The sequence below is a fragment of the Boeremia exigua genome, assembly GCF_020726555.1.
Source record: "Boeremia exigua strain MPI-SDFR-AT-0100 chromosome Unknown C7974scaffold_1, whole genome shotgun sequence".
NCBI classification, from domain to species: domain Eukaryota; kingdom Fungi; phylum Ascomycota; class Dothideomycetes; order Pleosporales; family Didymellaceae; genus Boeremia; species Boeremia exigua.
The window spans coordinates 233309-259687 of record NW_025763518.1 but is presented as its reverse complement, the minus strand read 5'-3'; the positions used below and the strand labels follow the sequence as shown (position 1 = coordinate 259687).

The 26379-nt window shown below is 55.9% G+C and overlaps 9 protein-coding genes across 9 annotated transcripts; 5 read left to right on the top strand and 4 right to left on the bottom strand.

Annotated features, from left to right (window-relative positions):
- Positions 1-816: 816 nt before the first annotated feature.
- Positions 817-3673, bottom strand: C7974DRAFT_381780 (uncharacterized protein). The gene has a single exon (XM_046140615.1). The coding sequence runs from the start codon at positions 3666-3668 to the stop codon at positions 1149-1151; it is 2520 nt and encodes an 839-aa protein (XP_046002315.1). The 5' UTR covers positions 3669-3673; the 3' UTR covers positions 817-1148.
- Positions 3674-3831: 158 nt separating this feature from the next.
- C7974DRAFT_381778 (Longin-like domain-containing protein) lies at positions 3832-4932 on the top strand. The gene is made up of 5 exons (XM_046140614.1): positions 3832-4061; positions 4110-4236; positions 4283-4324; positions 4376-4421; positions 4468-4932. Exons 1-5 carry the CDS (start codon positions 3875-3877, stop codon positions 4663-4665), a joined length of 600 nt encoding a protein of 199 aa, XP_046002314.1. The 5' UTR covers positions 3832-3874; the 3' UTR covers positions 4666-4932.
- C7974DRAFT_419182 (fibronectin-binding protein A N-terminus-domain-containing protein) lies at positions 4933-8459 on the top strand (the record flags this gene model as incomplete). Its single annotated transcript, XM_046144204.1, has 4 exons — positions 4933-4982; positions 5028-5096; positions 5152-8382; positions 8451-8459. The coding sequence occupies exons 1-4, from the start codon at positions 4950-4952 to the stop codon at positions 8457-8459; spliced, it is 3342 nt and encodes a 1113-aa protein (XP_046002313.1). The 5' UTR covers positions 4933-4949.
- Positions 8460-8493: 34 nt separating this feature from the next.
- Positions 8494-10567, bottom strand: C7974DRAFT_301157 (Metallo-dependent phosphatase-like protein; the record flags this gene model as incomplete). The annotated part of the gene is made up of 4 exons (XM_046137836.1): positions 8494-9604; positions 9654-10234; positions 10302-10400; positions 10448-10567. 4 exons carry the CDS (start codon positions 10565-10567, stop codon positions 8494-8496), a joined length of 1911 nt encoding a protein of 636 aa, XP_046002312.1.
- Positions 10568-11833: 1266 nt separating this feature from the next.
- On the bottom strand, positions 11834-12361 carry C7974DRAFT_407297 (uncharacterized protein; the record flags this gene model as incomplete). The annotated part of the gene is made up of 1 exon (XM_046143223.1): positions 11834-12361. One exon carries the CDS (start codon positions 12359-12361, stop codon positions 11834-11836), a length of 528 nt encoding a protein of 175 aa, XP_046002311.1.
- Positions 12362-15387: 3026 nt separating this feature from the next.
- Positions 15388-16402, top strand: C7974DRAFT_780 (uncharacterized protein). The gene has a single exon (XM_046147268.1). The coding sequence runs from the start codon at positions 15481-15483 to the stop codon at positions 16117-16119; it is 639 nt and encodes a 212-aa protein (XP_046002310.1). The 5' UTR covers positions 15388-15480; the 3' UTR covers positions 16120-16402.
- An 850-nt stretch (positions 16403-17252) lies between these two features.
- On the top strand, positions 17253-19876 carry C7974DRAFT_754 (uncharacterized protein). Its single transcript, XM_046147220.1, has 3 exons — positions 17253-18619; positions 18667-18950; positions 19000-19876. Exons 1-3 carry the CDS (start codon positions 17417-17419, stop codon positions 19742-19744), a joined length of 2232 nt encoding a protein of 743 aa, XP_046002309.1. The 5' UTR covers positions 17253-17416; the 3' UTR covers positions 19745-19876.
- A 1014-nt stretch (positions 19877-20890) lies between these two features.
- On the bottom strand, positions 20891-22163 carry C7974DRAFT_381765 (uncharacterized protein). Its single transcript, XM_046140613.1, has one exon. The coding sequence runs from the start codon at positions 21489-21491 to the stop codon at positions 21153-21155; it is 339 nt and encodes a 112-aa protein (XP_046002308.1). The 5' UTR covers positions 21492-22163; the 3' UTR covers positions 20891-21152.
- Positions 22164-24298: 2135 nt separating this feature from the next.
- C7974DRAFT_299922 (uncharacterized protein) lies at positions 24299-25693 on the top strand (the record flags this gene model as incomplete). The annotated part of the gene is made up of 2 exons (XM_046137779.1): positions 24299-24531; positions 24625-25693. 2 exons carry the CDS (start codon positions 24299-24301, stop codon positions 25691-25693), a joined length of 1302 nt encoding a protein of 433 aa, XP_046002307.1.
- Between the last annotated feature and the right edge of the window lie 686 nt (positions 25694-26379).

Here is a 26379-nt window from a genome sequence, read left to right as displayed (position 1 = left end):
CTTGGTAGACATTATAAACCCATCTCTTTGTTTCGGGCCGGAAGTGCCTGGCCTAAACCCGAGACGCAGTCGTGATAGACTATCGGTGAGCTAAAGCAGCAGGAGTTCTGAGGTGGCGGCACCCGGTCGTAGCGACCCCGAGACCCACCATACACCGTGAACACACCGGACCCACTGAGTCGATGAGAGAGCGACCGAGGCAAGTGACCACCAGCTGCAGCTTCTTCCACAGGAGCGTGCAGCGCCGGGCTGTTACAGTGTGCCGGCGCGCTATGCATTCAGCAAGTCAGAAGCTCTATGCGTGTCGTGGCTGTTCTGTATTAGCCGGGCTCTCCATGAAAAAACCCGTGAGTTAACAGCCGGGGGGAACTACACCCCTATAAGGTGCCTGGGTGTAGGTGTTCTCCGTCCAGCGGCCCGGCTTCTGATGGTGTTGAAGACAGAGGCCCTACGTAAAGTCTACATGGGGAATTCCATCCCCACGCGTCCCCAGGTGCGCGAGAAACACACCCCAGCCCAGCACAACTCCAAACAAGCCCTCCTCTTCGATCAACCACTTCAGGACCAATATCATAGGTAGAAAATAGCATCATAGTCCCATCCCCACCAGCTCAACCCGCGCGCTATAGAAACACACGCGCGCCATACAACCACACGAACCACAATATAAACGCCCAAACAAGAATCACTTCCACATACGACCATAGGACGTTGAAAACAAGGCTTCCCGTTCGCTCAGCCCTATTTAAGCAACGTACCGGTGGATTAGTACTCAGGTGGGTGACCACTGGGGAATCCCCACTGTTGTATGTATGTACCAGATTCGTTTTTGTTTTTTTGCTGGTTGCGCGAGCTTTTTGCCGCTGCTACACAGTAAAGGCTGGCGGTGTGGTGATGAGCCAACGACCGAGTGCGGGAGGGTGGACGTCGACTTCCTATTTTGCTGCCTAGATAGTATGGCACGGACAGCGAGTGTACTAGGAATCTCTACGAGAGGGGTGTGAGGATCTGGAGGTTGATATATGCATCGCGCGTGTCTATTTTGGTGGTGTATCGTACAGGGTATTACAGTCTATGAGCGCGAAAGGGGGTATCAGTATCAGTATCCGTATCAACAAACGACCACCACATAGTCAACCGCGGCTTCCTCAGCGCACCCGTGAAGGCTTCGTGCGCACCCAGCGACTCCCTGACGCGTCCAGCGGCGCGGGAGCAGGGTCCTGCACACTGGGCTGTTCCACGCTGGGGTGTTCCACACTGGGCTCCTCCACGGTAGACTCCTCCACAACCGCAGATTCCCCCACACGGGCAGCCTCCTCGCCACCAGCCAGCGCCTCCAGCTCGCCCGTCTCTTCGTTCCACTTTAACGTCTTCACGTCCTGCGGATTCTCCACGCGCCCCGTGCGCGGATCCACAGACCGCGGATCCGTAGACACGAACTTGCGCACCGGTGCGCGCGCCGTGTGCTTATGGATCTTGATGTCTGCAGCGTGGGTGGGCGCGTCCGCCGGCGTGTCGCCCTCGACGCGGCGGAATGTGCTGCGCAGGGCCGCGATGTGGTCGCGCAGGGCGGCGAGCGTCGTGGGCGGCGCAACAGGCGGAAAGAGCACGTCGGGCGGGGCGGCGTCGCCGTGTGCGGGCAGGGCGGCGGCGGTGCTGAGCATTTCGTGGACTGTGATCCAGTTTAGGAAGCGCAGGGTGGCGAGGGGGATGGCTGTGGTACTGAGGGCGGGCGGGGTGGTGGTGGAGGGTGCGGGGGGCTGGTGGGGGTCGGTGGTGAGCTCGTTGTAGATGGTGCGGAGGTCTTCTTCGGAGCCGAGCGGGGGCTGCGAGGGGTCGATGTGCATGCAGAGTGGGGAGTGCTCCATGTTCAGGGGCTGGCCGGACATGAGCACGGTTTGGATGTTCTTGAGTTGGTCGTTCAGGAGGGCGATGCCGGAGCTCAGCTGTTCTTGCGTCATGTACACAGCAGAGGATTTGGCAGGTCCGGGCTCGGACTCAAGCATGGTAGCGCTGACCTGCCGTTCGATGGTGGATGTAATGGAGTGCGCCTGTTCTTGGAGCTGCTGGTCCAAGTACTGTGTGTACTGGGCGCGTCTGCAGGCTTTGGCAAAAGTGATCCAGTCGCTGTAGCTGAGCTGGGTGCCTTTGCTCGCAGCTTCAGTGACGGTAATGGACCACAGAGCGTGGATGAGATCGCGGTCTGGGATGAGACCCGCAGCCGTGAGCAGGGCTCTTCGGTCGACGGGGCCGAAAGTGACACCTGCTTTCTTGGCGTCGTCGAGTGTCTGTTTGAGGAGATCTGCATCCTGCAGCTTGCCAGCCAGAGAGGTCAGAGACGCGAACGGGTGGGCTCCGGCGACCAGACCAGACTGGACCAGGCCAGTAACGTATTCCCGGGCGGTGCGGGCGATGGTTGTCCGAAGGGCTTGCTCTCCTTCTGTAAACGGCTGGCCTGGGGCCTTCTGCGGGACCAGGGCTTCGAAGGCTTTGACGAGCTGACCGGCATGGACACTGGCAAGGCCTCCACCGCACTGCTGGTAGGCATACATGGCGTTGGCGATGGCACGCACAACCTTGAGACGTTCGTCCATGACCGGGGTCTGTGTCATGGCCGACCGCAGCCTGTTCAGCAGGACTGTGAGCTGGGCGCCGCCGATCTGCACGCCAGAGCGGCAGGCAAGCATGTATGCGGTGTAGGCCTCGGCGATGGGCCGCTGGGTGACGAAGAGCTCGAAGAAGCGGGACGGGGTCTGGGCGGGGTAGAGGCGCAGGATGGTGTCGAGGGCCAGGTAGGCCTTCTTCCAGTCGCGGAAATGGAGGCGGGCGGTGGTGATGCCCTGCAGCAGAGTGGTGGGCAGGCCGAGGATGTGCACGGGCTGCGAGCGGTCGGGCACGATGGCGTCGGGCGAGAGGTGGTACTCGGCAAAGGTGCCGGGGAAGCGCTGGAGGCCCTCGGCGTACAGGTCCTCGAGCTCGGGTAGTGTCTGCAGGTTGGCGGCGGCCAGCAGCTCGATGGCGGCGCCATAGGCGGCCTGCGAGACGTGGGTGTGGTCCTGGGCGTGCAGCCACTGCCACAGGGCGCGGCCGTCGGCGAAGTGGCGGGCGGTCTTGTAGATGCCCAGCAGGTGCACGTAGGCCTGCCGGTGCGGCGGCAGGCGGCCGCTCTGGAGGTCGCTGACGAGCTGGTCGGCGAAGGGGAGCAGCTCGGGCAGCTGCGAGGCGGCATCGCGGGAGACGTCGCGGCGCACGTGTGTGTGCAGCAGCTGGCAGATGGCGTGGGTGGTCGCCCTGTGGACGAGCCCGGCGGCGAGGGCCTCGGGGTAGAGTTGGCGCACCAGCGGCAGGTTGCGGTGCTTGGTGGCCGTCTGCAGGGCCTGCGCCAGCTCGATGCGCGCGGGCGACTCGACGGGAACGCTCTCGCCGCGCCTGCGCCGCGTCTCGTCGCGCCGCTCGGCCTGGTGCTCGCGCGTGCGCCTCTCCTCCCAGTAGTGGCGCGCCGACTTCTTGCCCTTGGCCGCGTTGTCGGGGCGTCGCGGCGTGCTCGAGAGCGCCCGCGCCTGTAGAGCGCCGCCCGCAGCGACCGTCACGCGCAGCAGACGCGGCGCGAGGAACGGCGCCGACGGGCAGACGAGCGAGGCGAGGGGGATGCGCGTCAGGGCGGACATGGCGGGTGGGCGTGCGGCGGTGGGCGTGCCGGTCGCGGGACGGGGACGTCGTGGCCGCGATGCAACTTTTGAGTTGAGGCCGCGCCTACGACCCCCGTGATTGGCTGCTTCGCCGCCGCGCTGGCCTCGTCGCTCGCGGAGACAGCTTGCAACACCCCACGATTGCACCGATCGCAACCCGCTGCCCGCCGCACACGACCGCCGCCATGTCGCGCCCGCTCTCCCTCTTCAGCGTCCAGGCCATCCTGGTGCTCGCCATCGACGATGGCTCGCGCATCCTCACCAAGTACTACTCGAACCCCCACCCGCCGCAGGGCAACCAGGGCGACTACCCCGGCCAGATCGCCTACAAGACGGTCAAGGACCAGAAGGCCTTCGAGAAGGGGCTGCTGGGTATGATTGCGCCCGACCACGCCCGAGCCGCCGTCTGACCCGCCGCAGAGAAGACGGCCAAGCAGACGACCGACATCATCCTGTACGACCACAAGGTCATCGTCTTCAAGATGGAGTCGGACGTCATGCTGTACGTCGTCGGCAGCGCCGACGAGAACGAGGTGCTGCTGTACAGGTAGGGCACGCCAGTATACTGGCAGGGCTCGTGCTAACCGGTGCAGTGTCGTGCTTGCGCTGCGAGACTCGCTCAACATCCTCCTCAAGTAAGCCGCACAACAGACACGCGCATCTGCCTGCAATGCTGACACTCGCAGGAACTCGGTCGACAAGCGCACCGTCATCGAGAACTACGACCTCGTGGTATGCTGCAAAAACCCCCCACGCACGCCTCTGCTGACCCCCCCAGTCGCTCGCCGTCGACGAGCTTGTCGACGACGGCATCATCCTCGAGACCGACCCCGTCGTCGTCGCCTCGCGCGTCAGCAAGCCGCCCGCGCAGGACGTGACCTCGATGAAGAACATCGACCTCTCCGAGCAGGGTCTGATGAACATGTGGGACTTTGGCAAGAGGCAGCTGGCCGAGAGGATACGGCAGGGACTGTAGTTGGATTAGACACAGGGCATGGCGTTGCAGGCGTTCTCAATGGCAAAACGAGCATAGCAGTTGGCATTCTCCATCGTGATAGACGGTACATCTCATCGAATGCAATTCCAGCACCATTGCTGACCTCGACAGTGCAATTGAATCGTCCGCAGAGTGCTGTCAATGTTTGCTGTTTGTCCCTGTGCACTTGCACGGCCGTCGATTGATGACATGACTTAGCGCCGTGCATCACCTCCGTCATTCGTCATAGCCCACCACCCCGCCAAACTTTGCACACGACAACCATGAAGCAGCGATTCTCCAGCCTGGACGTCAAGGTCGGTGGTATTGAAGTGACAACTGTGCAATGCTGACCTGCCCAGGTCATTGCGCACGAGCTTTCCAAGGCGCTGACTTCGTTACGCGTTACTAATGTCTACGATCTCTCATCAGTACGCCACCACCTTTTCCTAGCTGCAAGCGCAGACAACTCTAACGCCAACACAGCGCATCTTCTTGATCAAATTCCACAAGCCCGACCACCGCGAGCAGCTGCTGATCGACTCGGGCTTCCGCTGCCATCTGACCGACTATGCGCGCACCACGGCAGCCGCTCCTTCAGGTTTCGTTGCGAAGCTGCGCAAATACCTAAAGACCAGGAGAGTCACCTCCGTCTCCCAAATTGGCACCGACCGCATCCTTGAATTTCAGTTTTCCGACGGACTGTACAGGCTGTACCTCGAGTTCTACGCTGGCGGCAACATCGTCCTGACCGACGGCGATCTCAACATTCTTGCACTGCTGCGAAATGTCGAGGAGGGCGAGGAACACGAGAAACTGAGAGTAGGGCTGCAGTACAATCTATCGTTGCGACAGAATTATGCGGGCGTACCAGAGCTCACCCAAGAGCGCATTCGTCAGGGCCTGCAAAAGGCCGTCGACCGCCAACAAGCACAACCCGAAGCAGCTGGCAAGAAGGCGAAGAAGGCAGGGAAGGATGCGCTGAGGAAGGCGCTAGCTACCTCCATCACCGAATTGCCACCGCTGCTCGTCGATCACGCACTCCATGTTGCGCACTACGACTCGACGCTGAAGCCGGAGCAGGTGCTTGCAGATGAAAGTCTGTTGGAGAAGCTACTAGCAGTCCTGCAGGATGCCTTGAGGATGACGAAAGAGATCACCGAGCCTGATCAAGTCAAGGGATACATTCTAGCTAAGCCGAACCCTGCTGTGTCAACCACAGAGGAGGGCTCTGAAAAGAGCAGGCACATGTACGATGATTTCCATCCATTCCGACCCGCGCAGTTCGAGAACGCAGATCTTGAGTTCCTCGAGTTCGACACGTTTGGCAAGGCTGTCGACGAGTTCTTCTCGTCGATCGAAGGCCAGAAGCTGGAATCGAAACTCCAAGAGCGCGAAGCACATGCAAAGAAGAAGCTCGAAAAGGCGCGCAAGGAGCACGAGGAGCGCATCGGTGGGCTGCAGAAAGCGCAAGAGCTGGACTTCCGCAAGGCTGAAGCTATCCTCGCAAACGTACACCGCGTCACCGAAGCCACAGAGGCAATCAACGGTCTAATCACACAGGGCATGGACTGGGTAGACATTGGACGTCTGATTGAGCGAGAGCAGTCTGCAGGAAACGCCGTCGCACAGCTCATCAAGCTTCCGCTGAAGCTGCAAGAGAACACCATCACCCTGCTCCTGGATGAAAACACCTGGTCTGAGGGCCAGGACGAGGCAGATGAGGGCGAAGAGACTAGCTCAGTGAGCGAGGATTCTGACGATGAGAGCGCCGACGTGAAGAAGAAGCCTACCCCTATCAAGGTAGCCGCACAGCCGAAACTCGCAATCGACATCGACCTCGGTCTGTCACCTTGGGCGAATTCGACCGAATATTTCGACTCGAAGAAGACAGCAGCCAGCAAAGAAGAGCGCACGCTCCAGGCGTCCGAGCGAGCACTCAAGAGCCACGAGAAGAAGGTTGCCGAAGACCTCAAGAAGGGCCTTAAACAAGAGAAAGAAGTGCTGCGCCCTGTACGTAAGCAACATTGGTTCGAGAAGTACATCTACTTCATCTCCTCAGACGGTTATATGGTGCTTGGTGGCAAAGACGCTCAGCAAAACGAGATTATCTACCGGAAGTATCTGCGAAAGGGCGACGTCTACGTCCATTCTGATTTGAAGGGATCAATTCCCATGATCATCAAGAACAACCCCAACACTCCGGATGCGCCCATACCACCTTCGACGCTTTCGCAAGCAGGCAATCTATCCGTGTGCACGTCAGAAGCGTGGGACTCGAAGGCCGTCATGTCGGCGTGGTGGGTCCTTGCTGATGGCGTCACGAAGACTGGTCAGACTGGAGAATTTCTTGCGCCTGGTGTGTTCAATATCAAGGGCAAGAAAGAGTACCTGCCACCAGCTCAGCTCATTGTTGGGCTTGGTGTCATGTTCGAGATCAGCGAGGACAGCAAAGCTCGCCACCACAAGCACCGGGTCCAGGGTGGCGTCCTCGCGCCTACAACTGCAGAGGCGGAGGCAGAGCTAGCACAGGAGAAAGAAGCAGCTCAACCTAACGCAGACGCAGACAGCGATGACGATGCTTTCCCAGACGCGAAGATGGCTTCAGACTCCGAGGAGGAGTTCCCCGACGCGAAGATGGATAACTCGGACGAGAGCGATGCTGAGTCTGATGCTGAAGCACCCGCAAACCCACTCCAGTCAAAGACTGCAGATCAGAAGGCCGACTCGGAGGATGAGGACGAGGATGATACTTCGCCTCAAAGTGAGCCCGCTGCTACTGGATCCGACAATGATGTTGCAAAGCCGCAGGAAAAGAACAAGACAGAAGACAAGTCTGGCATCCGGCACTTATCAGCACGAGAGCGGCGAATGTTGAGGAAGGGCCAGCTTCCGGATGCTACACCCGGCTCGGCTGCCACCGAAGAGAACGAAGACGATGGTCACTCAGCCGGCGACGAATCGAAGCCTGCAACCCGTGCTCCAGGCACCGTAACATCACAGGCCACCAAGAACAGCTCTGCGCCGCTCCCCCGCGGCAAACGCGGCAAGGCAAAGAAGCTCGCCACCAAGTACGCCGCCCAAGACGAGGAGGACCGCGCCCTCGCCATGCGCCTCCTCGGCTCCAAATCCGGCCAAGCCGCCGCCGAAGACGCCGCCGCCGAAGCCCGCAAGAAAGAAGAAGAAGCCCTGGCCAACAAACAGCGCCGCCGCGAACAACACCAGCGCGCGCAGGAAAAAGGCAAAGCGGCCGAAGACGCGCGCCGCGCCGCCCTCGACCACGACGACGACGCCGACGACGCCGACGCCCTGAGGGCCAATCTCCTGAACCTCGACGCCTTCACCGGCCGTCCGCTGCCCGGCGACACAATACTCAGCGCCATCCCCGTCGCCGCCCCCTGGGCCGCGCTCGCCAGCTACAAGTACAAAGCCAAGATCCAGCCCGGCTCGACCAAGCGCGGCAAGGCCGTCAAAGAGGTCCTGAGCATCTGGGACAACGCGGGCAAAGACGCCAAGGTGCTCGACAAGCTCAGCCAGGACGTCGAGCGCATCTGGCCGCGCGAGATCGAGCTGATTCGCGGCTGGAAGGAGCCCGAGGTTGTGAGCGTGCTGCCAGTGGCGAAGGTTAGGGTTATGATTGCGGGGGGGCGGCGGGGCGCGGCGGCGGCGGCGAAGGGGAAGAAGAGCGCGAGGGGGGGGGAGGGGGAGCAAGAAGAAGTGAGTGTAGACAGCGAGGGCCCGGCAGTAAATAGACACTTCGCTTCGAAGCTGCGGTTCAATTACAGCGCATGTAGCGCGCTATCGACACAACACTCTCTCCATCATCGTTCACTCAAACCCCACCCCCTCCCCAACCACACACTCCCCCTCCGTCTGCCACGCCACCTTCGCATACGCCGGCAAGTAGCTATTCGTCGTAAACCCCTTGTCCATGTAATAACTCACACTCCCCTTGTTAAACGCCCCTCCCACGCTATTCAGCGCATCCACCACCACCCCGGCAATGAAATCCAAGAACACCAAATCCACCGTCTCGGGCAGCGTCCCGTCAGCAGGGAACGACGCATTGGCCTGCAAATCATTCGGCTGGGGGTAGTGCGGGATCACCGCGTGCGGGGTATCGTCGCCGTCAGTGCCAAAGTCGTCGTGCGTTGTGTACCCGGGCGTTGGGGCCGTGGACTGGCGGCGGCGCAGGCGGGCGGCGGGGAACGCGCGGCGGGAGTGGGCCAGGTCGCGGGACAGCGGGGGCGAGATGCAGGAGTCGGCGTCCAGGAGGGCGGGAGAGGAGAAGGCGAAGTCGGAGGTCTGCAGGTCGCGCTTCTGGAAGGGGCCAGCGTTGAGGATGCCCAGGACCTGCGAGGCTTGGGCGTACGGCACGTCGGGGAGGAATTGGAATGCGTCGGCGAAGGGGGATACGATGAAGGAGTCGTCGTAGGTAAAAGGGCCCTGGGTGAGGTCGAAGCGCACGCTGCCGGTGTTTATGATGATAAGACGGGGAGTATCCTTGCGCGTCTCGTTTACGACAACGGTGGACAGGGCGGTGCTGAGCAGGGTGAAGATGTTGCCGGGGGCGCCAAAGGGCTTGCAGTATTGGCAGTATGTTTCTGGGGCGCAGCCGTAGAGTTTCGTAAGGTTAAGGCGGGCGCGCTCCGTGGTGATGGAGGATGAGACTGAGGCGCCTTTGGGGGTGCCGAAAGCGTCCATGTTCTGGCTGCCTTTAGCGTGGTACGCAAAGGTTCGACGGTTCCAGTCCAGATAGCGTCGGGCATAGCGTAGAGTTGAAGGCGAGGTTGATGTAGGCAATGCAGCGCCTGTACCGTTGCTTGGAGGTGGCACCGCGCTTTGAGTGGGATTTGGGACACCCTTGGGATTCGTCTTGACCTTCTTCGCGCTGGACTTGATGCCAGACATTGCCAGCCACCCTAATGTCTCACAATATCTGCCTGCACTTGAATTAGCATTACCGTCACATAGTACTACTTCAATACTCACCTGACTCCAATGCTGTGGCTTTGTTATCCCACACAGCAAAGTCGCGGATATGAGTGTGGCCTCCAAAACCCTGAATAGGTATGTCAGGACGCAGGCTGCGAATAGCGCTGAAGACCGTATCGAAAGAGCTGCTCGACTCGTTGAGTCTGACCGGATTGTGACCAGTCAGCACAATCAGATCGATAGGCTCCTTGTAGTTGACCGCGTCGAGAAACCACTGCTCCTTCACCATATCCGCTGCTTTAATGACCTTCGACACGTTGCTGTTGCCAGTGAAGTCAAACAAAACACCAAACGCCATGACCTTCAAGCCTCGTTCCGTGGTGAAGTATCGGTACTGCGCCCCGATGTACTCAAACAGCCCGGTCGCCGGGTTCTTGATCTGCACATTGCTAGTGAGATACTTGTCGCCATACACCTTTGAGAAATTCTTGAACGTCTCATACGCGATCTCTGTGACGTAGAGCTCGTGGTTTCCAATTGTCAGGAGGTCATACTCGAGATTCTCGAAAATCGGATTCGAGACAAGGCCATTGGGCGACGTAGCATCTGAAAGACCAGCGCCATCATGAAGATCCTAGAAGCCATTAGCTTGATTCCAAACTACCAACAGACCCACCAAAACCCCGCACAGGTGCACTTACCCCAGTATCAACCAGCAGCAGATCCACACCAAGCTTGTTCGCCTTCTGCTTCATATGCCTCGTGAAGCTGACATAATCACCCCAATCAGCTCCGTAGTTCTGCACCCAGTCAGCACTTTCCCAGAACTTCCCCAGTACTACTATACCTGCTCCTTGATATGCCCCTCAAGCCACCCATGCGTATCCGTAGTATGCAGGAAGTTAATCTGTCCCCACTCCAGCGGCGCCCTGGGTCCCGTTGACGCATTGTGCGCATCGGGCTGCATACGACGGACATTGCGCGTCAGCACCACATCATCACTCAGCGGGCCGTAGCAGCCGTGGTCTTCGCAGGCTGACGCCGCGGCGAGGACCGCGGCCAGAGTGGCGAGGTGGAGGCGCATTGTGGGCGTGAGTGATGGCCCCGAGCAAGTGACCCGGGGACCATTTTATACACGGGTCATGGCTGGAGATTGAGCGACATCGCTGCACGTGCGGTTGTCATTGGAGGATGATAGAGTTGATAAGCTTCGACAAGCCTAGGTGATGCGCTAACGGAAAGCTTGGTCGAGATGGGGACCTTCCCGATCGGTGGTAGGGCAGCGGCGGTCTCCACTGGCGGAGAACGGTCTCTGCAGCATATCTCCAGGACAGTGTGGGGATGCTGCGATTAAAATGCAAGGCACAAGGCACACCCGAGCCCTTGAGCACATTTGTAGGATCCTATTTATAGTAGGCACTTTTATCTCTGCTGATGAGATGTGGATTTATAACTACAAAGATTGTTAGACATTTGTACCCTGACAGGAAAAGTGTTCAGGACGATAGTTGCCTCTCCTTACCCGATGCTGCATTTTGATAAGTGGCTGGTGAAATTTGTGATCGGAACGGGCTGGAGAGATGATCCGGATCTGTTCTAGCAGGTTGCGGAGCACGTTGAGAGTGAGAGTATGGTGGAGCCAGCTACGCCAATCGGCTCGATCAGAGTGGCTCAAACCAAACAGGGATTAGTATACGAAGACCAACAGTATCAACAGCCGCATGAGGAGAGCACTCACGTAAATGGATTTGATCACCTATCCTTACACCTTGGTCAACTACTCAAGTCCTCTAGCTTGGAATGTCAATGCCTTACAGTCTCACACACCGTTCTCACACCATAAACGATACCGAAGTAAAGTATCTGCACAACGAACGAGTCGCTGTATGATTGTGAAGGGTTATACCTAGATGTGCGCTATAAAACTACCGAAATGCCGCGTGGCATGTGAGTGTAAATGCAGACCCAGTCCCATCCTTCCATTGTAGCCCAGCGCCAGTGTCTTTCCGAAACCTATATGCCGGACCAAATCAATACATTCCGGACCAAACAAACCAAACCATATATGCCAGCGCCAATACCTATCAAGCCCAACGCCAACGTCAATGCCGCCTCAAACAAAGAAAAAGATCCCAATTGGGACCGCTCAACGCGCTATTGTTTGCAGCGCCGCTCATCATACAACACTCATCGTACACTTGCGAACCGCGTAAACTCCAGACCTGTCACACTACTACCTGACTGTGAAAACATTACTGTCCGCAATCTGCACCGCGACCCCCGCCCTCAACAGCGTGATCCGCAGCCGAAACGCGCCCGCCTGCTGCACCACCAGCGCCGGGAAACTCATGTACCCGACGCCCTGCGCACCCGCCATGTCCATCGACGCGATCGACCCGTCCGCCTCGTCGTCCGCAAATGCGTGCACGCTGTCGATGCGCTGTCCCGCGAGCAACGTGTGCAGCAGCGCGGGATCCGCGGGCGTGCTGTCGCCGGGGATGAGTGCGACGACGGCGACCAGGTTGGGCGTGTCGAAGGCCGCGTGGTCAGGATCTGTGTTGGTGGTGCACAGGCGCACGATGATGGTGCTCGGGAGGGTTTGTGAGGTGCGTGCGCTGCGCGGGGGTTGCACGATGAAGTCCATGGCGTAACTGGGGGGCGTTGTGGAGTGCCCGGGGCGCGGGCGGGATGTGCGGGCGGGGTTGTGGTGGCGGGGGTGGGCGGAGCGGCCCATGGTAGGGTGTCTTGCTACGTCGGCCATTGCTGTGGTGGAGGTGGTGATGGCGTGGAGGGAGTCGGCAATGCGGGCTGATCTTCGGAGCACAGAGGGGGTTCGTCTTGATTGTGGACGAGGCTCGGGTGGGCTTGAGTGGTCTTGGGTGGAAGGTGGATTGGACCTGTTTCTTCTGGTGGATGCGCTGCGTTCAGATAATGGATATGTTCGTCGTCCTTGTCCTTGGCCTCTTTGCATATACTAGTGAGGAACTCTGATGTGGGTTAGTGGGTCAAGCTTAATACAGTTGAACGAGTGTCGTTGGGTGGACAGCAATGGATGGAAGAAAGAAAGATAACAAGCATCACCTCCTCGGAGGTGATGCCTCGACACGGTGCCTGAAGGCATAGAGGATGGAAATGACTTCTCCACTTTTGCTCTCACATCGTTAGCGTCCGCGTAAGCGGAGATAACTGTGCCGCCGACGATACGATACATAGGAAGAGATGAAAATCCCTACGCCGGTCATCTGCGGTGCTGAACAGCATCTGTGGGAGCAAGTTCTGATTGGGATGCTTCATGCATGTGTCTGAGCCCAACAGAGCGCGTGATCACTGCAAGACGGCCAATCAGGCCTCACGCTGTGATGACAGGCAGGCAGAAGAAGACGTGAAAAGAAACACGAAATGCAGCGCGCTCCTTCAAACGCAGGGTGTGGATGATACTCGAACGGCAGCCCGGCAAGCCATGTGGGTGACAGGGGTGACAGAGATGACAGGGATGCAGATCGAAGGTTGAGGGGCAGGAACGGGCTCGGAAGCGAAATGGATGTGCTTACCCTGTGTCGTCACACGGCACCTGCGTTGCGTGTTTCACCAATGCACTGGGATTTCTTTTTTGCTAGGGTGCTCGGATTCGTGTTCACGTTCCGATGGTCGCACACGATCTTGCAGATGTTGTGACCTCAAGGATCTGACAGTGAGAACAGCAACGGCTGCGAAATGAAATTGGGGATTGTCGTAGAAGTTCGGTCGCGAAGATGATAGGATGCTGGCAAGGTGCTTCTTCGGCTCTACTCGCTGGTGCGCTGTGCTGGCGAAGTGACGTCTGTTACCTGGCAGTATATTAGCTATCTGTTCCCTCGAACAACATGCTCGTGCATGGAGCTTCCGCAATCCGCCGACTCAACATCGCATATCGACATCGGTGCACATGCTAACAGACTCCGAGTCACTCCGAGCCACTCCGACGTACCTTCCGGACAATGTTCTCTGTCGATGTCGACGCCGTGCAGTGTACAGAGGCAGGCAAAGTCCCTTTGAATGCTGGGAACCGGGAACGGTGAAGGGTGGAAGATGTCTCAGTCGTCGAGCGTGGGGAGCCAATGCTTTTCAATCTTGAGCGGCGTAATGCTTCTTGTAGATGAATGGTCATAATGGAGCTGGTAAGTAGCTCGTCTTATACAGTCGGGTCAAATTGCAGGCATGGCAAGCGCTCTTGCCGGTCCTGGTCTGGGTTGCAGCTGTTTCCACGGCGTGCCGCCTTCCGCTATTGGCTTCAGCATCATTCTCCTCATTCTGACAGATCCTCCGCATGCTTCTGTTCAAACCAGCATCCTGGGTGAATCAGATGGCGGGCCGCCGCCCTGGAGGTCCCTGTTCTCACCAAGCGCCGGTGGAGCATACCGCAATCCGACGCCGCCCCACAGAATGAGGCGGCCTTGGGTTTGCTTTCTCCTAGTACGAGCGCCCGATCATCTTGCAGCTGTGGCTGCGCCATTGCCGATCTGGGCAGCTGCCACATATCTGGCGGATCCCAAAGCATCGTCATGGTATCACGTTCACCACAGATGCCACCAATACCGACTGCCGGGCTCCTGATTTCCAGGGGATCTGTACCACGCATGCAGCCTTTGCCGGGACGACGTCTAATTGGCCTCAAAAGCAAAACGGTCTACATCAGAAGCACCCAGGCTTAGCCGCCCCGTCGCCTCGTGGACAGCCACGATTTCTGATCTCAAGTATTTTCCGTGCTAGTTGATCCCGGTACTCCCAATATGCAAGCAATGAGCCGAACAACTCCGCAATCTCATCTACGCAACTACGCTACTTGCGTGCCGACCCTAGCTCGCTGGACGGTGCAATGACATACCGTATTCTGATGTCGACAGCAGACCATGTCGCTGTAGCGAGCACAGTCGATTGTTTGACCGAAACGTCATCAGCGGTACCCAGGCCTATGAAATCAGTTTCTTTCACGCGAGCACCGTTACACACACTCATCAGAATAGGCACTTGAGGAACCACCGTCCGTCACACACCGCCGGCCTACACCCTGATTACTTTGTTGTTTCGGTCGTATGTGTCCATAAATCTGTTCTGTTTGACAGTTGCTGACAGATAGCAGCGGTCGGCGTTCTTGCCTGCGCATGCCGCGGTTGTATTGACACCGCATTATCCAAGATGAGCTTCGTGACCACCCCACGCAGGAATCTTAGCATCCAATGGCATGAGTCCCTTGTTACCGTTGTTACTGTAAGTGGGTGCGCATGTCCACAAGGACACTATTGGATGTCATGCCGACGCTACCACTTTAGCTGCAGGATCTCTGCTTCTGACATGGATTCGCTCGAAAGGAAGATTGGGACCTCCAGCTGCCGCTGCACTCGATCTACCAGGGGTCGCGAGATCTCGTATCCCTGGATCTGTGGATGCACATGTGCTTCTGCGGAAGCGGAGCGCACAGCCGGTTCCGAGCGGCTGGACGAGTCTCCACCTCGACAGGGGGTTGCCACCATGAGCCTTGCTTTTTTGTACTGTCAACCAGCGTCGTGCGTCAGCGACCTCGCCGACGTCCTGCGTGCGTCCCACTTCGACGTTCCTATTCTAGTCATCTGCAGTTGCTTCGCGTCAGATCGTCTGCACCACGTTCTAGATGTTCCGTCACTCCCACATCAACAATGTTCCTGGGCCATCCGTTGACCTCTCCGGTCTTTAGGTGCCTGATCACCCCACAACCTCGATCATCTAGATTCAGACCTCGATCTCTTACCAAATCTGACCGGTGTTGTGCGGCCGAAGGAGAGGCTAACGGCACGATACTACATTGAAGGGATCCTCCAAAAACATCAATTGCCTGTGTTATATCAGGTCACATGCTCTCGACGCATGCTTGTGTCAACTGCGCGAAGGCGTGCGTCTCAGTACAGGAGTACAAATCCATCCTGCGTGCCTTCCACGTTTGGCATTCTAGCTTTGATGAACCCATGGTATCGGGAACGCCGTCATGTCACAATGAACACAGCCTGGGGCAGTTCAATGCGAAAGTGTCTTAAAGCATTGGAGAATGCGCGTCGCACAATGCAGTACAAACCGCTGTTCGGCAACGTACGCGACGGTTTTCCAATACGAAGGCTTTGCCTTAGATCGGGTGTGCAAGAACCTGAAATACCCACCGCAAAGGTTCGCACGCGTGCGCTGCTCAAAACACATTCAAGCAATCGGCCCGCGATCTCTGACGTGCTGCAGATCAAGGGCTACTACGATCCGCGATTAGCGAAAGAGTTCATCACAGCTGCTTGCCTTAGCTCGTGTACACCTTGCAGCCACACCATGTTTCGCGGGAGCATGGACCCGAGGAGCCGCAATTTGCTGTGTATCGCCACCCACGTAACACTGTACTGTTTCGCCTCGTTCATTAATCTTGTTGCGAACCCTGATCCTCTCTATCAATACGGACTGACTGAGGCGGATCTGAATCTATGTCACAAAATTGCCCTGCAGGAAGACCGTGAGGCTGTAGATTGAGATGCTGCAGATTGGCCCTGCTTTGTCCTTGGTAGTAAGCCACCGTTGAACAGCTTATCGAATATGCGCGTCTTGCTGTTTCTGCGTCGTCACCTAGCAGAGGGGCGTTGCAGTACGTGTGCGTCTGCTGTTTTCGACACCGCCGCACTGCGACCAAGTCAACTAAGATTCGCCACAATGGCGCCACACGTTGTTAAACAATGCTCAAAGTCACAGACTATCGTCTCCGGAGCTCCTAGAGCGGACCTGATCATTACTTCTTGAGTAGTAAGAGAAATGAGGCAACCACTTATGTGTCCATAAGGGCACTTACGTACCGCTTCTACCACCACCACGAACCTATGCTCAGCTGAAAGTAATTGCACGTAGAAGTACTACTCCTGTAGCCTGACAGATTGACCGGAAGACATCAACTCCAGGTTTCACTTCTACGTCAGCCTCAGTCGTTGCATCCACGGCCAAATAATTCACGTCCAACTCACGACAAGACCTCTCATTTTAACAAGGTATCAACCAAACACATCAAGTCGGAAGCCACGCTATTGGTGCCTTGATAAGTAGGTCGAATGTTCGTGATTCGAGAAGAGGCCAGACGGACAGCCAACAAAGAGAGGATAGACGAGACGCTTCAGATAGAAAAGCCAACTTGTCACCACAGATCCACTCCCCCCTCGTGCTTTGGCGGTTATCCGGTGGCTATCCAAGATTCTACTGGAACAGCCAAGGTCACACAGCGACAACGAAGAATGGCCAAAGCACTTCGAGAAGGTTACAGCCAAATGATGTCAAGGCGAACCGAGAATCCGCCGAAGCTAGACTGGCAGCGAGGAGCGCTACAACGATTATCTGCTTTTTCGTTCCGATCCCATCATCGTACGATCTTTGATCGATCAGATACGAGAGTCCGGGGTGTCTGCAGGAGACAGTGCACGAGCGCTGACCAGGGAGCGCGCGTAGATGAGATCTAGATAGACCATAATGCTTTGTTGAGCAAGGTTGGTCTACGATGGTTTGACAAACTGCAGGGAGGCTCGACGGATGCTTTTCCGCGACATCGTGCCGACGATGCCGCATGTTACAGATCAGATACGGACGTCAGGGATCATCGGAAATGAAGCAGTGACCCGGGTCGACATTGTGGTGATGATCACGGGTCTGAAGACGTGAGCTCTCGTCTCGTCTTTGAGGATTCTTGGCGCTGTTCTGCCCCTCTAAGTTTTTCAGGTTAGCGCGTTTGCAGCGACCTCTACTGACGCATAGCACATCGTGACCCCACTGCATTGGTTTTCTGCTCTGCATGCGTGCCCTTACTCGTGCCCCTCTCAATCTTTTCAATTCTTTCTCCCACTCTTTCAATAGGCCGCGGGCGACTCATTGCGCGTCCCTTCAATTGACTCACCACCGAACAGTCACATCCTCTACTTCAGTCGCAGCTTCCCCGCGTCCTAGCTTGCGCACCAAGCCTCTCCTACATATCAACCACTACCCACGCGCCTATAAAAGTCGCGCAACGCTAGACGCCGGCACAACCCGTCGCTACTCTCGACAGACCGACGCTCGACCCTCCGCGCCTTTTGGCAGTCTCGACGCGCACGCAATCAGCATGGAGGCACTCACCAAGACACTCAAGGGCCTCGGCCTCGAGTCGGTTCCCCAGGAGCCAAACACATACCCTGAGCTCAACCCCTTCGACATCTACCGAAGCCACATCACCGAGCTGCTCGCAGAAGCCTCTGGCGTCGACAAGAAGATCATATACCCCACATTGGCGTGGACTGCGAAGCCTGAAAACGGCGATCTGCAGCTCGCTGTTCCTGCGCTGAGGCTTAAGGGCAAGGACCTGAAGGCGTACGCGCAGGAGTTGGCCGACAAGTTTCCCGAGAGTCCGCTCGTCAAGAAGCCTGTTGTCACCGGCACCTTCGTCGGCTTCTTCTTCAAGCCCGAGTCGCTCATCTCAATCGTGCTACCCTTGATCTTCAAGGCCGGCAAGAGCTATGGCTTCAACAGCAGCTTTGGCTTGAAGGAGGATGGCTCGAAGAAGAAGATGGTCATCGATTTCAGTTCGCCCAACATCGCTAAGCCCTTCCACGCCGGTCACCTGCGATCTACAATCATCGGTGGGTTCCTATCGAACCTGTACGAGGGTATGGGTTGGGAGGTTGTTCGTATGAACTACCTCGGCGACTGGGGCAAGCAGTATGGTGTGTTGGCTATCGGGTTTGACTACTTTGGCTCTGAGGAGGAGCTCGTCAAGAACCCCATTGGCCACTTGTACGACATCTACGTCAAGGTCAGCAACATTCAGAAGGACGAGGCGGACAGGGTCAAGGCGCTCAAGGCCGAAATCGTTACAGAGAAGGAGGCGGGCAACGACACAGCGGCGAAGGAAGCGGAAATCGCAAAGATCGAGTCCGAAGGCATTGACGAGAAGGCCAGGCAGTACTTCAAGGGTATGGTCGACGGCGAGCCCAAGGCTATTGGTATCTGGAAGCGCTTCAGGGTAAGTGAATCGACCAGACATGATTAAGTAAATGCTAACATATGTAGGAACTGTCCATCGAAAAGTACAAGCAGACATATGCCCGCCTCAACATCCACTACGATGTCTACAGCGGAGAGTCTCAGATCAAGGACGAGAGCATGGATCTTGGTGTCAAGGTTATGTGGGAGAAGAAGGTGTGCGAGGACTCCGAAGGCGCCGTCATTGTCGACCTCACCAAGCACTCCAAGAAGCTCGGAAAGGCCGTCATCAAGAAGAAGGACGGTACATCACTCTACCTCACCCGTGATGTCGGTGCCGCATACGAGCGTATGCAGACCTACCACCCTGAGTACGTCGTTCCCTAACTCCCACCTCGGACCCCGCTAACCACCCCGAAGCAAGCTGATGTACGTCGTGGCCTCGCAACAAGACCTCCACCTCGCCCAACTCTTCAAGATCGAAGAGCTTATGGGCTGGAAAGACATCTCGTCCATCTCGCAGCACATCAACTTCGGCATGGTGCTCGGCATGTCGACGCGCAAAGGCACCGCCAAGTTCCTCGACGACATCCTGCGCGACGTCGGCGAGAAGATGCACGAGGTCATGCGCGGCAACCAGGCTAAGTACGAGCAGGTCGAGGACCCGGTCAAGACCTCCGACATCCTCGGCATCAGCGCCGTCATGGTCCAGGACATGAAGGGCAAGCGCGTCAATAACTACAACTTCGATATGGACCGCATGACGTCCTTTGAGGGCGACACAGGGCCGTACTTGCAGTATGCGCACGCCCGCCTGTGCTCTATCTACAGGAAGGCCGTGGACGCCGATCCGTCGCTAGAGAAGCTGGACTTTGCGGCTGTCGATTTTACGGAGCTGCAGGAGCCACATGCCGTGGACCTCATCCGCCAACTGGCGTCGTGGCCCGACACGTTCCTCAACACCTTCAAGACACAGGAGCCCACTACTGTGCTGACATATCTGTTCAAGATGTCGCACGCGGTCAGCGCCAGCTACGATCACCTGCAGGTCGTGTCAAGCGAGAAGAAGGTCAACGTGCCCCGACTGGCGCTGTACGTTGCCGCCAGGCAAGTGCTCAACAACGGCATGAGGGCGCTTGGGCTCAGCCCGGTGGAGAGGATGTAAAGTGGTGTAATAGCATCAGTTGGCTAACGAAAGTTTTGAATGTTGGCGTGTGAGAAAAGATACCACGATGACTAGACATCCAAAAGCAAACATGATCTCAAGTAAAATTTTCCAACGAAGTCGCCAATTTATGTCGTGTCATTTTTTATTACTCCCAAGCAGCATGAGCTTTTCCGAGATTTAACAGAGATCACCACTCTTCATAATCTTTGTCGAAGATGATGAGGTTGACGTGAATCTCATCAAACTTGCTAACCAACGCATTCAACGTTTTGCGATACTCGCGGTATGTAAAAACTTCCTCAGTCCCGGCTTCGGGTCGTACATCTTCCTAATCTCCCCCAACATCCCAACCTGAACACCCAACGGGGTAGTATCGTTGTTTTTAAACTCAAATCGTAGATCTACTAGCTGTGAAAGCTATCGTACAAACGCTGCTAGATCGCTCGTTACTCGTGAAGAGAGTTGCAGTACGCATGAACGGAATCGCATGCAGAGACTCATGATCACACTCGGTTCACTGGGAACAGTACAGTCCGGTGACTTCCAGACACCAGCCATATTAAGAGATCTTAGTGTTTGTATGGATGCTCAGCCTTCTTCTGTACTCACGCGGGCAGGTATGATAAGGGTGGGGAGTTGGTTGCACTTGGCCAGAGCAAGCGAGGAAGAAGAGCCAGCGTTGAAGGGACCGTGAATGTGGAGTACCTTTACTCGCCTGGTGAGACGCAGTAATTCAACTAAGCATGCATCGAATGTTCTTGGTATAAAGCATTTGGCACCACAGACAAGTGCCAATTGCTCCAATTGATGATGTACGCTTGAAGACTGCTTCTGACACTGATTTTGAGTACTCGAACTTTATCAGTAAGGTCGCTTCGGTGAAGAAGGGTATGAGTAAATTGATGCAGACAGAGTCCTTTCGATTTGTCATTAAATATGTCTCAGTATGTGAACGCTCTTGCACGGCTCCTTTGAACGCGCTAGCTGTCAGTGATGGAGCCCTCAGATCTGAATCAGAGAGGTAGCCAGCGACGCTGAGGAGAAGCTCATCTGGAAGGTGGAGGATGCACGTCATGGTCTGCAGATATCAACAACACCGGTCATCATCAGACGCGCGCACAGACTCAGAATCACTGTATAGTCCGCTGGAAGAGCAGTTTGATGGATATATTGGCGTAGACCCAAGGCAGCACTGGGACTCCTGGTCCGGATCATCGACCTTGACATCTACTCATGAACAGCAAAACTTGTTGTGTAAGCGCCATCTGCAAAATGCTGCTATGATAGATTACGAATTGAACATAACAACGAGGGATATATGTGTTTTCAAGCGTCTCACTTAGAGTTCTTGGCAGCAATATCATGCAAGGGAAATCAAGAGTAATATCCGTAGCTGGCACGACAATCAGGAAGTCTCTGGCGGAGCCTGCAAAGATGCTTTACGTGAAAGAACTGTCTCAATGTCAGCAGGTTCTGCATGTCGGAGTTTTGCAGATCTTGGCGTTTTCAAAGGAAGAATCGTCGTTGACCCTGTTCTGCATATTGCCGAGAAGTGGATCTCGGGGCCTTCAGCGTGGATTTTCCACATGTCTGTGCAATCACATGAAGAAGACTTGAAAGGATGCACTTGACTTGAGATGTTGAGTAAACACAAATGGCGCATGAACTCTAGTGATCCAAGATTTTGACCGAAGCCTAGGCAAAAAAGTAGCACTTGGTGCATCCCTTGCATAAAATACGACATGCAGGAGGCCTCGAAGATCTTCAGTCCAGTACGGAATAGTGTTCCGTACAAATCTAGGTGTCTCGATTACAGACAGCCACAGGGCAGAGTTCAACAGAACGCTGTGGCTCAGCAGGGCGCATTAGCTTGTACCGAACGACAGAGCCAGAGCTTCGGGAATCCAGGACTCTTGGTACTCTGACGATTTCAGGGTTCCTCGTGGGAGCATCCGTGGAAGGGTCCTCAAGGACAAGCGAGATGAACGCTGGTCAACCGTAGTTTGCCCACGGGAGGCATCCAGGGCTAAGCCGCAGAACAGCAAGACTAGAAGGCCCAGAGACCAAAGACCGTGGGTAGTTCGCGCGTCGGAGAAAAGATCTTGCTGATGTCTGGCTGGAAGACCCTTTTCTTTGTCCGGCTGCACGCAAGCGCAGGAACGGTCGCAACGCTGCTTTATCCTCTGGGTCGGAGTCCTGATCAAAGCCACAACGGACGCCGGAAGTTTCGGGACCGAGAGGAAAGCTGAGAGACTTTGAGGAATATGGACTCGATTTGCCGACCTCGTCTTCAAAGCCTCAAGGGGGATTGTATGAACGCGCTAGTTCAATGGTCGCACCACTCCTGATCTTCTTTTAGGGTGAGGTCACTGGACCAGAAAACATCACTACAGTGCACTCGTGTGTGGGACTCGTGACGAGAAGGAACTCAAATCAATATGCAGTGTCGAAGGCGAACATAACTAGGTAACCTGATCGATCGCACGATCCGCATACTGGACTGCGCAATGGCCACAGGAGTGCAGCAAAAGACACTAATGCATCTGAAACTGCACTTACTAAAAGGTCACCGGCTGAATCGGCAGCGTACTGTTAATAGGTAGCTTCTCGGCTAGCCAAGACTGATGTAGAAGCTACCTTACGATTCACTAGAGCTTCGACGACGTTAGAGGATGACTTGCATGGCGGACGATAGGAGGACGATAGGCGGACGTCAGGTCTAGTGTAGTACTCTCGCAGACTCTGACGGCGCATGAGAGCTAATTGACAGCCTGCAAGCATGGCGGGCTCCTTTCGCGAGGTGTCAACACTGCCCAGGGATGCTAAGTGGCTGAATATTTCGTTTCTCGACTTTGATTCGAGGCAACTTCCGTGCTTGTGGCTGTTTCCGAGTACACTGCATGTCAGCAGCAGCATACATACTGCAGGGCGAACAGATCGCCAAACTTTGAGGCTATTGGGGCCCTGGTCGGCTAAAGTCAGGGGGACGATCATGTCGGGGCGCAGAACGGGCACTAGACGATGATCAATGGTTCCTATCTTGAACGCTAAGCCCCTTCTGTGGTCAAAACCCATTTTTCCATTGACTAAGCAGCTTCTGTGATGACCGCCGAGGTGGCTTCGGTTGGCGACCGGTTTGTCTAGCCTGTGACTTAGGGGCAACAGCCCACGATGTCCGCACCATGGATCAAAGCCTCACTAAAAACATTAAAAACGCCTAGGTATGTGCGACGAGGCGATGGCCTGAGCAACGTCGAGTTGAATGACTTGTGAGAGTGCCGTTCAGCTGAAGATGGCACTAGAAACTTCCTGTCGTCCGTAGCATTTCAGTCCATCCGAGTCGATGTGCAACTGCTTGTAGGTGATAGTGACAGCATCGATGCATGAAGATGCATGTACTATTGCCAATTGTTGACCTGGTTCAGGGAACACACGTGGACGACACTTTGGGCCACTAGCCGCGGTACTTCCAGACCTGGGTACCAACAACAACAACTGAAATCATACTTGGTGAACAGATCGCACCACACACCCCACAATGGCTTGTAGGTTCCGAAGGCTGCTGTAATCGCTTCACGCAGTGGTCGGTCCAGTTTCAGAACCTATCGATACGAACATAACGTGGTTAGGGTACCAGCCACGGTCTGTGAGCTCATGTCGCCGGACAAGCCACGCGAACTGACTCGACCTCTCGGCGCCGAAGCGACTAACAACCTGAGGTCCAGTGTCTTTTTCCAAATGTTCGTAGCATCCAAGATTCTCGCCACTGAGGCTGATGGTGTCCGGCGAGCGATAGCCTAGACGCCAGCCGTGCTATTGAAAATTGCGCGAACAAGCCTGCAACGGAGCAGTCTACAACCTATTGACAGTCGAGACAATGCGCCAGATGAGAACTCTACACCTTCAGTATGACGCAGATGTACAGAATGACATGTTGCATGCACCAAAAATAAAAAAATCAGTGTTTCGACTGCGTATCCACGCGAAGATATCGCCCTGGTGCCGAAAGCTTGCTTTGCGTGCAAGCAGTCCAAGGAACTATTGAATTAGCAAACAGCGGTTATCAGACTAGCAAGGTAGCGCGGGTGTGAAACACCAAACAGATCTTCTAAAAGTATCTTAAGCTTTTGTCTGCCCGTTCAGCCTCGCAGCTAACCCGATCAGTCATTTCACTAGTCCTTCGCTTGAGCTCCGACACTGCGTTATTGGTGGCCAGACCCGGTACCTGCATGAGCCACGCTTGTTGGCAACTGCCTGTTCCCGAAAGTTTGCCTGATTTGGCCTGTCAGAGAAGGACGCTATTGTACTCGACTATAGCGGGAGTCGACCGACCACGATGAGACCCAGGGTACTGGCGGATCTCGAGTCCCCGCACTGACCTCGAAATGGAATCTTTCATCGTATCCGCGCTGGCTCTGGACTGAAGCCTCACGTATATAAGGATTGAGGTTTACCAAGTAAGAAACTCATCATCAACGGTTTCCACACCACCTCCACTCACTACTCTTATCTTCACCCTTGTACAAAGGTCCTTTACTTCGATCGTTCACTATGCGCTACGCAATCGTTCTCGGGGCTGCTGCCCTCGTTGTCGCCAGCCCGGCTCCTCAGGCTTTTGACCCCAACGGTCTTGATGCCCTTGCTACTCTCACTCAAGGCCCGCCTGTCGGTGTTGGTCCTGCTCAGGAAACTGCCTACGTACAGGGCTCTGCTCAGTCTGTCGCTGCTGCTGCGGTTACAGCCGGTGCCACGGCTCAGGCTGCTAAGAGAAGCCTGAACGAGAAGTCTCTTGAGGCTCGCACTTTCTGGTGGTCTTGGTTCTCGCCCAAGCCTGCTCCTGCCCCTGCTCCTCAGCCTGACCCCGTCAAGACTACAAGCACCACACAGGCTTCCGCCACTCCCACAATCACAACCACTGTCGATACTGGTGCTCAGACTACCAGGCCTCCTTCCACCACTGACGGTGTCGTTCCTTCCTCTTGCACTCCCGTTAACTGGATCAACACCTACGCTTTCACAGCTGATCCCGCCTGCCCCACGCAAGTCGAGGTCGGCACCTACTGTGGATTCATCAACCCCGATGACCCATGTGCTCCTCAGCCTTCCGGAGGCGGCGTTGCTCCCAAGGACGACACCGTTGACGGGTTCTACAACAACGCTGCGTACAAGCAGCTCGCTGTCTCGGCCAAGACTCCTGTTGGCTACGAGCAGGCTTTCGTCAACCTTCAGGGCGCTACTACCGGTAACGGATACATCTCTTACAAGGTTCTCGATACTTATGATGTCGGTGCCTGCTCCAAGTTTTGCGACGAGACCGATACTTGCACTGGCTTCAACCTCTACATCGAGCGCGACCCTAAGTGGAACCCCCACCAGTGCTCTTGCACGAACCCTCCTTCCATCATCAACTACAAGTGCTCCATCTGGGGACAGAAGGTCACAAAGGAGACTGCTACCAACACTGGTGAGGGTCGTGATGACTTCACAGTTGTCATCACAGGATCCAACGGTTACAACAAGGGCACCTACACTCCTCCTACTCCTCCTTCTTGTAGCAAGCCCCAGAGCTGCGGCAACAAGATCCACGACCAGCCTCGCTACTGCATGGGCCAGAAGACTTTCCCCGGTCCTTTCGATCCTTCGCTCTGCGCTGCCTACGCCCAGAAGCAGAACGAGGTCAACCGCGCTAAGGGCCTGCTCGGTGCCATTCTTTCCATGCTCGGCATGAACAAGGGTGGCTGCGTCCAGTTCCAGGCTGCTTACCTCGAGAAGTCCGGCAAGGGTTTCGGTACTCACTGCCGCCTCTTCACCAAGAAGTTCACTCCTGCCCAGGCCACTCTCGACATCTCTGTCGGTGGCACCTCCGGCTGGGGTTGCCAGAAGTCCTACACTTGGGATGTCGATGTCAACGCCAGCTTCAACTGGGGTGGTTCCTGGAAGAACTAAGTGTTTCGAGTCAAGTATTCGGAACACTCGAAATGAGTCAAAGCATGCATGTGCATTTCTCGGCGCTTGGGGTTCGATTAGTAGACACTGGGGTGGTCGACAGAACAGTGTATTCTTCTTATCATGTGTACATATTCATGGTCCTCTTGAGCTTCTCAGCTCAACTGTCACGACGACACTCTGAAATTTGTATAGTTAGCACTTGCAATTAATGTATTAGTCTTGTTAACATTCTCGCCTTTGCATCTCGTGAGACCTGGAGTAGTTTAGCGCCTTGCTCCTCAAACATTAATGCTGACGTATGCAGGTGTGGCTAGTCTGCCAACACAAGTACTCGGTTTTCAGAGAAAACGAGTTTTCTGATGGCAGAGATGGCGGAGCATAGGCATAAATCCTTAAAAGCAATAGTCGGTCGAAGAAGGCTTCAAAGTAGCAACCTCAGGGACAGTGTTTCAGGCTTCAGGAAGCTACGGCATCGAAGGCAGCCGGTGGTACCGGGTGTTCGACTGCGGGTGGTGGGCCCAAGCACCTCGTTTGGGAAGGAGGGCGGGTCTTGCAACAGCCGAGACCCACACGCGTGATCATCGTGTGAACGTCTGGGGTAGCGCACGTTCATCGAGGGGCGACAACAGCTTGGTTGCGGTGGATGTTGGAGAAAAGTCATTTCGAAAATCGCAAGGAAGCAC

Coding starts and splice junctions, on each gene's coding strand:
- C7974DRAFT_381780 (XM_046140615.1), bottom strand. CDS start 3,668: ATGTCCGCCCTGACGCGCATCCCCCTCGCCTCGCTCGTCTGCCCGTCG.
- C7974DRAFT_381778 (XM_046140614.1), top strand. CDS start 3,875: ATGTCGCGCCCGCTCTCCCTCTTCAGCGTCCAGGCCATCCTGGTGCTC. Junction 4,062..4,109: donor CTTCGAGAAGGGGCTGCTGG/GTATGATTGCGC, acceptor GACCCGCCGCAG/AGAAGACGGCCAAGCAGACG. Junction 4,325..4,375: donor TCGCTCAACATCCTCCTCAA/GTAAGCCGCACA, acceptor TGACACTCGCAG/GAACTCGGTCGACAAGCGCA.
- C7974DRAFT_780 (XM_046147268.1), top strand. CDS start 15,481: ATGCTTGTGTCAACTGCGCGAAGGCGTGCGTCTCAGTACAGGAGTACA.
- C7974DRAFT_754 (XM_046147220.1), top strand. CDS start 17,417: ATGCGTGCCCTTACTCGTGCCCCTCTCAATCTTTTCAATTCTTTCTCC. Junction 18,620..18,666: donor GTATCTGGAAGCGCTTCAGG/GTAAGTGAATCG, acceptor TAACATATGTAG/GAACTGTCCATCGAAAAGTA. Junction 18,951..18,999: donor ATGCAGACCTACCACCCTGA/GTACGTCGTTCC, acceptor ACCACCCCGAAG/CAAGCTGATGTACGTCGTGG.
- C7974DRAFT_381765 (XM_046140613.1), bottom strand. CDS start 21,491: ATGTCGTATTTTATGCAAGGGATGCACCAAGTGCTACTTTTTTGCCTA.